Source organism: Balaenoptera physalus (assembly GCF_965194825.1).
Source record: "Balaenoptera physalus genome assembly, chromosome: 20".
Lineage (NCBI taxonomy): Eukaryota > Metazoa > Chordata > Mammalia > Artiodactyla > Balaenopteridae > Balaenoptera > Balaenoptera physalus.
In genome coordinates, this window is record NC_138901.1 from 50,281,873 (window position 1) to 50,295,157 (window position 13,285).

Below are 13,285 nucleotides of genomic sequence, written 5' to 3' on the forward strand. Positions count from 1 at the left end.
TGTTTATTGAAGCATTTTTTTAACAGCAAAAAAAAAGGCAGCTAAAATGTTTATCAGTAGAGAATTTATTAAAGTACTATAGTCAATTTAAAAATTAAATATTAAATATTAAAAAGAATGTAGATTTCAGTTTGCTGATATGGAAGGATTACTTGATACTTTATGAACTACAAAAAACAAGGTTGCAGCAGAATATAGTATGATTTCTTTAGCATAAATGAAAGAAATAATAAACTTGTATATACAAAAACATATTTCCTGAAAGAAACTGAAAGAAAGTAATCATAATATTAAGAACTGTGGAGCAAGATGGTTTTTACTTCTGTTCTTTTTGGTGCTCTTTCAGTTCATGGTACCCCATGTTCATGTATTATTTTTGTTTTTAAAGGGCTCTCTGGGAGGTGGCATATGTTTTTTATCTTTTTTATATACTGATCTGAATTTTTAAAAGTAATGAATACTCCTTAAGAACTTAAAAATATGGTAGAAAAAGAAAGGAAAATATTTTTAAATTATTTTATTCTTTACAGCTCTCTTACTGCTGTTCTTCCTTTGATTAGTTTAGGAATTAAATTTCTGCAGGAGTTCCAAAAAGGTGAAATTTGAAAATAAGCCCCATTGGGTGCACTGATGGTAGAAGGAGCCTCTTAAGTTTTATCCTAGGCTATTTGAAGTCATGTTATCTGAAAATTATTTTTTCTTTGCAATTGTGCCCCATAAGACAAGGTACTAGGGGATACAAAGGATAGTGATTTAGTGGCACTATTACCCTAGCTCCAAATTGTTTTCATTTGAAAGAAGTTGGTCACTCTTTAGGAAAGTGATTATAATGTTATTTTTACCTCTTGGCAATTTGATTTCTTAAATAGCAGTTTTCTGGGCAGAAATTTGTAATATAACAATATATAACTGGCTCAATAAGATGAAAATTTATAATTAGCTAGTGTTGATTCTAGATGTTGATTGATTGCAGGATTATACACATGAATTCCATAAAACCAAAGCAAACTTTGTGGCAATACGGGAAAGGGAGAATCTCATGGGATCAGTACGAAAGGATATTGAGTAAGTTACCTTTTATATTTTTTTGTAGGATGTTTATTCAGAATCAGATTTAGAGTATATCCATGATTAACACCAAATTGAGTAGCAGAAACCATGGTTTAGATTTCAAGGTTTCTGATTCCCATTTCACTGTTCTTTAAACATTGCTGCTCCAGTATAGTCCTAATCTACTTTGCTGGTCTTATCTCTGGTTTCCCCTAGTTTTATCATTGGCTCCTGCCAACCTTGACTTTCCTGTCTTAATTCAAAGTCCAGTTTAGATGATGTCTTCGTGAGTTTTTCTCTGATCTCCTACCACCCACCTTAAGCATTATAACGTTACCAATAACTGAAGCTGTCCATGTTTCCCTTCCTGATTACCGTCTATCCCCCTACCCTCTCCCTTGCCCCAACAATTACATATCAATACTTAGGTAGCTATCAAAGTAGCCTTTACTTCCCTGGAATCTGAAATCTGTTTTTTCCAGCTTTTATACAGACTCATAACTTTAGTCAAATTATTTAAAGACTCCCAACATTTTTATGCTGCTCTTAACCCATAATTTAAAAAATGTATTCTTTTCTTCCATTCCTTTACCTCACCTTTAATAATATATTCTAGCATTTTATACACATTTTCAAAATGTTTTTCGCAGCTGTACATGACTGACAGCGTTAAATCCATTGGGCATCTAATTAAAGCTGCAGACTTTCCACTTTTGGACCATCTGTTGATGCCTATCATTGTCTCACTTGCGATAAGCTTATGGTACAAGGTTTCATAAGTATGATACTTATGTTTCATGAACTATGATATGTACTACCATATCATGAACTGATATATATCATGTGTACTCTGGTAAACATTTGCTTAGAGTTCCTTTATTTTGTTGTAACAGTAAGACAGTTTTGCAGGAGAGATCATTTAATATTCATCCCATGCAAAATTTTTGTCCAAAACTCTAAACCAGGATTATCCAGTCACCAGTTGTGTTTCTACCTCCAGAAATTATCTTGGAAAATTAATTTTTATTGTTTGTCTCTGTTTTATCTATGTTTCTTATATTTAGTCATAGGTACTTTGTACAACATATAGGAGTGAAAAAAATGAAACATTTTTGCCATATTAGGAATTTTGGAATATTTTTAGTTCTCTGGCACATATAAGTCTTGTGTCTAATTTCTGTATAGTCTATTTACATAGGTATTTTAAAGAATGCGTTGAGAATCAGTGTAGCGGACAGCCTTTAATGTGTAGGCTTTTAACTACCATGCAATTTGTGGGAATTGCTAGACTACATTCCAATGTAATAACTTGTTTTCTAAAAGATGATCATAAAAGAAACATGTTCATCCATTTACTAAACTATTTCCTGATTACCAACCATGAGTAAGATAATATGTCAGTCACAGTAGAAGGCAGAAATGAAAAGATCAACATGGCCCTCTAGATGCTAGAGGGGAGTAAGGCACATACTCAAATTAATATAATACATGGCAGAACATGATTAGTGAAATGAGATATAGTAGTAATAACTGACATTTAAGAATTTTTTCTACAATTATACACTGCTATTTCATATATTCTCTCTTTTTTGGCTTCATATAATCTTTTGGTATAGATATAAATTATTAGTCCCATTTTATAAAACTAGGTATTAAGAGTTATCTAAGGTTAACTGGCTAGTCATCAGTCTTTCAAGTCCAGTGTGTTCTTGGTTATATCATGCTGCTTTTCCTGGTGTTTTCTTCCCCACTGCACTTTGCACATCAGCCCTACTCTCAGCCAGTGGTTCACTTTTAGCAGCATGACCCTCTTTTGTCTTCCTGCAGTGTATGTGCAGTTACTTCTAGTAAATTGTAATGAACTTAAGACCAGGATAGAAATCCTTAAGTATGCCACAGCTGGCAGATCTTTAGCTTCCTTTTTGTGTTCCTTAGGCTTCAGTTGATGGACTGCGTGTATCGTTGTGAAGGGAAACATTCCATTTCAATACCTTCCCCACCCCATATGCTGTGTAGTAATCAATCCAAAGTATTATTCGCGGACTTACCTGGTGGCGCAGTGGTTAAGAATCTGCCTGCCGATTCAGGGGACACGGGTTCGAGCCCTGGTCCGGGAAGATCCCACATGCAGCGGAGCAACCAAGCCCGAGAGCCACAACTACTGAGCCTGCGTGCCGTAACTACTGAAGCCCATGCATCTAGAGCCCGAGCACCGCAACAAAGAGTAGCCCCCGCTCACTGCAGTTAGAGAAAGCCCGTGCGCAGCAACAAAGACCCAATGCGGCCAAAAATCAAAAAAACAAAAAACAAAAAAAACCCCAACAAAGTATTATTCCCACTTGGGGAAAATAAAGATATAGGAGATAATAGACAAAGAAAGGAAAAGTAATGGCTTTAAAGGCCTCTGCTTTCCTCATCTTTTACAGTATCCTCCCAAACCTTACTCTTCAAGATGGACAATGCAAAGTTTTCTGAAGACACTCTGTTCTTCCACACCTCATGATGCTGCACACGCTCTGCTTCCTTCCTGGAATAATCTTCCACTTTTTATAACTAAATTATCACTCGTTCTACAGGGTACCCTTTAAGGATTTTCTCTCTTTAAGAATGTTTCTGTATTTCTCACAGTCTCTCTAATCTACCTCCTGCCCTATAGAAATGACTACTCTCTTTTGTATGTAACTATTATAATAGTTCCTATTACACTGAATTACAATTATATAATTTATGTACCTCTCTAAACTGTCTATGACCAACTTGTGGCTAGGTAGCATGTTTTACTATTGTAATGTCTGGTACCTCACAAATGTTGAATAAATATTTGCTGAGTTAATGAATAAACGAATGAATGTATATTCTCTTTTCATGTACTTTAGTGAGTTGGAATTTTTGGCAAATGATACAAAATAAACACTTTTAGAAGAGTTATTAATAAATGTATATAAAATCAAAAAAAGGAAAAAGTAAGATTTTTGTTTAAGAATGTTGGATTATTTTGGTGAAAAATAATAAACTTAGGCCTAAGTTAGAGAGCCATTCATATTTATCCATTTATGATAGATGCTATTTTTAGAAGGAAATGAAAAGGATTATACATTTTAATTGTTTATTCAAAACTATGGAGAGGCTCTATTTGTCCACTTTGGATATTACTTGAGTCAATCATTTAATCCTTTTTTATAACATGTACCAAAAATGTTCTTAAGTATTCTTTATTTTTGTTCTAGGTCATATAAAAGTGGGTCTGGAGTAAACAACAGAAGAACTGAACTATTTTTGAAAGAACATGACCACCTTCGAAAGTAGGTATTATTGAAAAAATGCATACTATATAGTACCTACTTATTTATTTACATGTATAGCAAACATTTTATGGTGTTTATTATAGTAAGTGCTTTATCAATGCTAATTCATTTAATTCTTCTAATGATCCTATTGGGTAGAAATAGAATTGCACCTGTTCTGACCATAATTAGGAACGATATGATGCTATCAGATATACAAAATATGCATTCATTACTTATTTGTTACCCGTAATACGTCTTTTATTGCCTTAATGTTTGTTTTCTTTAGCAAGTCTATTGCTCTAATACTTTGTCCACTACTATAGATTACTAGTAATAATAATAGTAATAATATTGATACTGACTTACGTTTGAATGGCCTGATACCACTTATATATGTCAAGAAGCTTTACAAAGGGTAATTGGCCATACATCAAATTCGAAGAAAATATCTTATCTTCCAAGAACTCAGAAGAAAATACCTAAAATCTTGGATGAACGAGATATATATATATATATATATACACACACACACACATATATATATATATACACACACATATATATATATAAAAGCAAGCCACCATACTCTATCCCTGCTTTATCTATTTTTCTTCTGAAATACACTGGTTTCTTTAATTATTTTCTTTGTATTTTGTTATAGAACTTAAGGATCAGAAAATTACTTCTCTCTCTGAGCTCAGCCTCTAAGCACTTGAGCAGCTAATATCCATGATAGTTAAATGATATGAATTACGTTGATATTTGCTGCTGAATGTCGTAAATTAGTCATGTCCATATGAGCTTAAAGTACTGTTCAATTTGTTTTTCTTTAAAGATTACCACTTTAAATATGAGCTGTTGAAATCAGAACATGGAAAGATCAAGACCTTTTTAGTAGAAGTCTGAGTGCTTCTAGTGTCAGAAAGTTGTTATTTCTTAATATGTTAAATATTATTGATTGGCACAAGGGGGCAGCCTTTCCTAGAGTATGTTTAGTTTATAGTTATTTATAGCTTTGGTAGTTCTTTTTGTATTTGATAGAGACCACCATAAAAAGAATTTTGCGTTATATCCAAAACTATATTAATATATTCTTGGGGTACAGAGTAATTTAAGGAATAAGATACTCAAGTAGCATAAAAATAAATATTAGCTTGCATTAACATTTTTATATTTATCAACCCCAAAAGAAGTTAAACAGAAATGCAATAGTTTAATTACTTTAAGGATGATTTGATGCTGAAAAGAGTATACCAGAGTTATTATATAAATTGATATTCTTTATTTCATTATTTCAGAACACATTGTTTATTATAAATTTTATATGAAAAATTTTAGTTTTGCATTCATTTTAGTAATTCAAAGAAAACCCTTCAGGAGTTTAATATTGTCCATTTTACAGGAAAATAAATATAATAGTTCAGGGGCACACAGCTTAAATAATTTGTTTAGGGTTATAAGAACGATAAGAATATTGGCAATCAAAAGGGTTTTTTTTAAAGAACTCAACTTCAATTTACTTTTTTTGCTTTTTTTTTAATTTTATTTATTTATTTATTTATTTATTTTTGGCTGTGTTGGGTCTTCGTTTCTGTGCAAGGGCTTTCTCTAGTTGTGGCAAGCGGGGGCCACTCTTCATCGCGGTGCGCGGGCCTCTCACTAACGCGGCCTCTCTTGTTGCGGAGCACAGGCTCCAGACGCGCAGGCTCAGTAGTTGTGGCTCACGGGCCTAGTTGCTCTGTGGCATGTGGGATCTTCCCAGACCAGGGCTCGAACCCGTGTCGCCTGCATTGGCAGGCAGATTCTCAATCACTGCGCCACCAGGGAAGCCAATCAAAAGATTTTTACCATTTTGTTTCTCAGGTGATTTTATGTATGATATACTTTACATATATTCCTTTCAGCATTCTTGTGAGAAGTTAGTATGTGCTCACTCCATACAGAGAGAAACTGAGGCAGGATGAAGTTGAGTGGAACGTGAGCTGATAAATGAGGGGAATTGTTAACACTAAAGCTTAATCTCAATAAGAAGAGTTTAGTCATTGCTCTCAGTATTAAAACAGAGCTTCCAAATATGTTTTAGAAAAATCAATATTTTGTGTAAATTACAAATACTTGTTAAGTAATAAAATAATATAAAATTATGGACTAACATATATACAAAGTAATAATGATATGAAAAAGTTTCTCTCTTTTTTTCAATGTTGTCTCTTTCATTTGCTAAGTGCTTTGAGGAAGAATTTTTTTAGAATAACTTTTTAACAAAAGAGCTATATGTACTTTTTATAGTACTCATTTTAGAAAGTATGAATAATAATTCAGCAACACAGAAAAGACAAGTTGAAACACTTATCAATATAGATGCTATACCATTTTTTACTCATCAGTAGATTTTGAGCCTTTTCCCATGTTATTTGACAATTTTTTTTGTTTGTTTTTGAATAGTTCTTTTAACTTTTAATAGTGTACATATCCTATAATACAGATAAACCATAATTCATGTAACCTAATGAGTGTTGGCCTTTTGGATTATTTCTAGTTTTTATTATTGTACATACTGAAGTCTTTGCATGTATCCATAATTATTTCCTTATGATAAATTCCTAGAATTGGCATTGCAGGACTAAAAAATATATTCATTTTTAAAGCTTTTGATATAGTATTGTCAAAATTCCCTCTAAAGTTTTGCTACTTTAGAGTCCCATTAGTAGCATATTCTACCAGTGCTCTCAGGAACAGTTACTTGATTTTTTTCTAACTCATGCCATGAAGATAGGCAAAAATTCTCAGGCAATAGATTTTTTTTTTAAATAAGAAATATATTTTCATTAGAGAAAACATAGGTTAAACAGCCAAGCAGAAGAAGCATAGGTGGTCCACTGGTTAAGACGTGAGCTTTCACTGCCATGGGCCCAGGTTTGATCCCTGGTCCGGGAACTAAGATCCCACAAGCCCATGGAGTGGCCAAAAAAATTAAAAAAAAAAAAGAAGAAGAAGAAGTAATAGTTAAATTAACCTAAAAGTGAAATGGACAGCAAGAGATTATGTATTGCAGCAAGACCATTTGTAATGAAGAGGCCAGATTTGCTGTTAGGGTACTTTTTAGTTTGATCTTTCATGAATAAAGGTGTTTTTTTTTAAACTACTCAGTAACTCAACTCATTTGATTTTGTGCAGTAGGGTCATACTTTTCATGGCAAAAAGCATATTTACATTTTTATTTGGTTCTTCATAAAATATTTTTTCATGTTAATGTAAATTTCTACAACTTGCTTCAAAAGTCCATATTTTTGCCTTGAAAAAGAGTAAAGCAATTTTTATAAATGAATGGTAAACTTTATTTAAAAAAACTGACTTTGTAATGAATTGTTTTTAAAGCTCTTCTTAATACTCTTTTTGTCTAAAAATAAATGTTGTTAGCTTGTAGCAGTTTATCTTACAGAAGATAGTAATTTCTCTTCCTATTTGGTGGATAATCTAGCTTTCATTGTTGTTGTTGTTTTTTTTTAAGATTTAATTTTATGTATTTTTGGCTGCGTTGGGTCTTCGTTGCTGCGCGTGGGCTTTCTCTAGTTGGCGGCGAGTGGGGGCTACTCTTCATTGCGGTGTGCCGGCTTCTCATTGCAGTGGCTTCTTTTGTTGGAGAGCACGGGCTCTACGTGCTCAGGCTTCAGTAGTTGTGGTGTGCGGGCTCAGTAGTTGTGGCTCATGGGCTCTAGAGCGCAGGCTTAGTAGTTGTGGCGCACGGGTTTAGTTGCTCCGCGGCATGTGGGATCTTCCCTGACCGGGGATCGAATCCTTGTCCCCTGCATTGGCAGGTGGATTCTTATCCACTGCACCACCAGGGAAGTCCCTAGCTTTTTTTTTAACTTGTCTTTCCCTGATTCTCAGTATGTCAGAAGAGAATGCTGGCTTTGAATGAGTGTCAAGCTTGTAGCTGTTTGGTTTTTGCTGGACTATGGATGCATTCCTGTGAGCTCTTTGGTTGCTGTTTAGATTAATTTCCTTTATATGTTTGTTCTCTTTCATTGCTCCTTTTTGAAAGGAGTATCTGAGTTAGTTTTGTATTTCAAAGTTCTTTTTTTTTTCCCCTCTAAAGAACTTTTGCCTGTATGATCTTATCTCTCCATATTTATTTTTAAAGGGTGTGGGGCTGATTGTATTATTGCTGTTTTTACAGCTTTTTCTTTAGAAGAGTTTTGTCATTTTGAATAAAACATGTCTTCCATATTTACCTTAATGAAGTTGACAAATTTCAGAGTAGTGGTGAGAAACTTGGATTAGGAGATAAGTGTACACAAATAGAAAGAGCCTAGCCTCTTGCTGGACTTCTTTACTGCCAGCGATCATCACCTCCACGTGAAAATTAGCCACCTTTTACCAAGGCTGCTGCCTCCATCTTCTCATCTGTGATTGTACCACTTCAAAAATCTTCAACTCTAACATTTCACTCTGACCAACACATTTTATTCTTCCAAGCCTATCTGCAGCGTCACTAGCTTCTCTTTTATATTTTTCTTCTTACCTTTAACCTCTCCTACCCTCGCTAGCTTGGATCTCATAGTTGATCAACTGAAATATTCCCAACATTTGGCCTTTTCTGTGCTCCTCTCTTTTTCTGTACCCTAGCAAAATGCCAACCCGATCCACAGTCTACTGTTCTACTCCTCTATCTAAGGGTTAAAGAGAAAGCACCCAATATACAATTAACTTTGTTTTAGATTCATTATTTCCAACCTCGTCTGAGTATTCAGCATTGCCCAGTACCTTTTGCTTGCTTGACTCAGTTTAGTTGTCTCTCTCATTCTTTTCAAGAAATTTACCAGGACTTCCCTGGCGGTCCAGTGGTTAGGACTCTGCACTTCCAATGCAGGGGGCGCGGGTTCAATCCCTGGTCGGAGAACTAAGATCCCACATGCCCCAGCACGGCCAAAAAAAAAAAGAACTTTACCAAAATGTCTCATTCCCCTTCTTGACTTTCTGGTCCCTCCACCTAAAAGAGAGGTCCTTAACTCCTACTTCATTGAAATTTTAAGGTTCTTTCTCCTTAGTACAAATTCACATACAGGAATACCCTTCTTTTCCTGTAGTTTTTAGAGGACGAGTTTTTTTACTGGGAAGGCTGAATACATCCATCTGGCTTTTATCTCTGTCCTTACCTGCTACCTCAGCTATTTTACTCTTCAGTCATCTTCTATACTGGCTCTCTCTAGTTTATAAATACACTTGCTGTCTCTGTGTCAGTACTCATTTCCTCCTTAGCCTATTGACTTCTTCCCTCACAGTCTACTGAGCATGTTGTCACTGTGGACATCAATGAGCTCCTGAAGGCCAAATCTAATATTGTTTGACTGCTCTGCCTCACTTGATACTCTTAATCTCTTCCCTCCTTGGAAACCTAGGCCACTGTAACACTGAAATTTACTGGTTCTCCACTTGCCTTTCTTACTACTCTGTTCCTTCCTGGCTGCCTTCTGATGTAGCCTCAGAATCCTTTACAGAGTGTTCTCCAGGCAGAAATTAATTAGAGCTAATCCACCAGGTGAAACTTATTTGTCATCTCCCCTCTCACGTTAGCCCAGTTATTTGTCCTTGACATGCATCATAACAATTCCTCCTCCCCAGAGATGGCAGCTATAAAGAAGACCTAGCAAAGAGAAATTGAAATTTTCATTCAGAAATTTATAGGAAAAGCAACTGGTGAGATTTTTATACTGCCAAGAATAATAAAATTAATGAGAGAGTTGAAGAAAGAGGAGCAAATTCTGAAATTATATAGACCCAGCTAAGAAGGTAAGCTGAGGAATTTCATCCATACTTAGAGGCTCTGTTCGTTTTCATGGAAGTACTCTGATTTGTGGGAATGGCGTGATTACAACTGGAATTGCAAACTGGTTATATTAAGCACATCACCTTAAAAATTCTTGACATTTTAAACAGACCTTTGGCAGTATTTCAAAGTAGTCAAAATATTTAAAATATTACATAATATGTCAGTTCCTAAACTATCATTTTATTTGGTTGGATCACATCATGAGAACATATAAATAGACATTTTAGTTTTTCCTCTTACTAACTTGCCACTTTTATCTTGACTAAGATGCCTTAATGGATTTATTCCTTAAATTGGTATAATAGATAGGGAATGGGTTTTGAAGCCAAACAGATGAGAGTTTAAATCCTGGTGTGAACTGTATATTTGGGGGCAAGGGCCTTAAACCCTCTGACTCTCTACTGTCTTAAATGGGGAAAATTGAATTCTTACTTTGCACAGTGTTAAAACACTTAAAATTAGAGATAATGTGTAAAGTTTTTACCTAGTACAGTGCCTGACATGTAGTAGACCAGTTCTCAAATTACATTGAGCCTTTCTTGCCCATAGCAGCATTAGAACAGAAAAGTAGACTAGTAACTAGAATTGTGTACCTAGAGCTAGGTGACAGAGATTCCAGCCCTCTGGGGCCCTTCAATGCCAAAATGGTATGTAGGAATAAATAACTATCAGCTAACCCTGATTATCTATTAAAGCTCAGAGTGTGTTTTTAAATCATTCTCTTCATTTATTGCTCATTGGATATTCATTAGTATAATAAGTGGTTTATTTATTCCTAAGCTTCATTTTTAGATGGGAGTTTTCAAATTCCAGTTGCATTCCATCTGTTTCTTTGCATTTATCTGAATGCACATATAATTTTTTTGTATCAGTTTTTGTTGTTATTGTTGTTTATTGAGATAACATTGGTCTATAACATTATATAATGAAATTTTGTGTGTACAACATTATATTTCTACTTCTGTATATGCTACAGCTTACTTACCACCAAAAATTTAGTTCACATTTGCCACCACACAGTTGATCCCCTTTACGCATTTTACCTTCCCCTTCCCTTCCCCTATGGTAACCTCTACTCTGTTCTCTGTATCTGTGTGTTTGGTTTTGTTTGGTTTGTTCATTTATTTTGGTTTTTTGTTGTTGTTTGTGTTTTTTATATTCCACATATGAGTGAAATCATATGGTATTTGTCTTTCTCCATCTGACTTATTTCACTTAGCATAATACCCTCAAAGTCCACCCATGTTGTCACAAATGGCAATATTTCATCTTTTTTATGGCTGAATAGTATTATTCCATTGTATATATATATATACCACATCTTCTTTATCCATTGAGATATTACCTCATACCTATTAGAATCGCTATTATAAAAAAGGCAAGAAATAACAAGTGTTGGTAAGGGTATGTAGAAGAGGGAGCCCTCATACACTGTTGGTGGGAATGTAAATTGGTACAGCCACTATGGAAAACAGAATGGAAATTCCTCAAAAAATTAAGAGTAGAACTACCATGTGATCCTGCAATTCCATTTCTGGGTATTTATCCAAAGAATATGAAAACACTAATTCAAAAAGATAGATGCACCCCTCTGTTTATTGCAGCATTATTTACAATAGCTCACATATGGAAACAACCTAAGTGCCCATCAATAGATGAATGGTTAAAGAAGATGTGGTATATATATATTCAATTTTCATTATTTTACCAAGCATTTGTTGAGCATCTGCAATGTGGAAAGCATTGTACTGGGTGTTGGAGATAGAGAAGAGATAAAGCGTAGTGACATTCTGCCCTGTTTTTAATGAGCTCCACTAGGATGGGAGTGGGGGGGCAGAAGAGAAATGTTAACAGGTAATTACAGTGCATCGTAATTAAGTTTAATGTATGGAGACGTTTGTGCATACCACTATAGTATCACATTAAAGGGAATGATTAACTCTAAAGCTTCTGAAAGGGCTTTATAGAAATAAAGCATTTGATTTGAGTCTTGAAGGATGAGTAGGTATTCACTAAAGTAGACATAAGAAAAGGTTTTGGGAAAAGATGAAACTTGAACCTTATGATCATATCTTTTTTTTAAAAAAATCTGTATCATTCCTGATAAATGATCAATGTGGATATATTAGAAATATCATTCATTTATTGCCTGTCTACAAACCCTCTCCCAGATTACAGGCCTTACTCATGCCCCTGAAAGGGCAGCCTCATAGGGAGCAAGAGAAAACAGTGGAGGGATGAACTGAGAGGTCGTAGTGTTTCTAAGATTCATCTATATGTTTTTTATATCAGTCGTCAGTTCCTTTCTATAACTGAGTACTTTCCATTTTATGATGCTATACCACAATTTGTTTATCCATTAACCCATTGATGGATATTTGGGTTGTTTTCAATTTGGGGCTGTTACAAATAAAGCTGCTATGAATATGAATATTAAAGCTCCTAATATTCTTTCTTATAGAATTCCAATTAATAAATGTACAAGGACTGATAGAAATAGAAAATCAGTAGGTAAACAGCACAGTAATAATTGGGAAAGAAAGAGTCACTAAATGGATGCTAAAATTTAGTGGGAATTTTGAGGAGAAACAGGGTACCTGCATACTCTCAAAACATCTTCCCCAATGTTAATTAATTACAATGGGAAATATAGTAATTTTACAGTGGAGAAACCTGACAGACACCACCTTAACTAAGCAATCTAGGTTAACATCAGTAATAAGACATACTGACATGATATACAGCCTGATATGATGCTTCAAGGGCCTGACATCACTGTATGGTATTCTTGCTAAAACTGCATAAGGTCATGACCATAACACTTTAAAATACTAGTCAGTTATTTTTGTAGAATGTCCCTCAACTTGGGTTTGTCTGATATTTCTCATGACAAATTAAGGTTAGGCCATTTTGTCACAGACTGAAGGAGACTTAGGAGACATGACAACTAAATGTAATACAGGATCTTGAATTGCATCATAAAAAGGGACGTTATGCTGACACATATATATATGGAATCTAAAAAGAAAAAAAAGAAAGAAAAAGGTCAGAAGAACCTAGGGGTGAGACGGGAATAAAGATGCAGACCTACTAGAGAATAGACTTGAGGATACGG

At 34.6% G+C, this 13,285-nt stretch overlaps 1 protein-coding gene across 3 annotated transcripts in view; it reads left to right on the top strand.

Moving 5' to 3' along the window:
• The window catches only part of GOSR1 (golgi SNAP receptor complex member 1), a 50,719-nt gene that overhangs the window by 11,566 nt on the left and 25,868 nt on the right, over positions 1 to 13,285 (top strand). For all 3 annotated transcript variants that reach the window (XM_082443627.1, XM_082443625.1, XM_082443626.1), the window contains exons 5-6: positions 974 to 1,065; positions 4,278 to 4,352. In XM_082443627.1, coding sequence (XP_082299753.1) covers positions 974 to 1,065; positions 4,278 to 4,352 — 167 coding nt within the window. The remainder of the gene's footprint in view (positions 1 to 973; positions 1,066 to 4,277; positions 4,353 to 13,285) is intronic.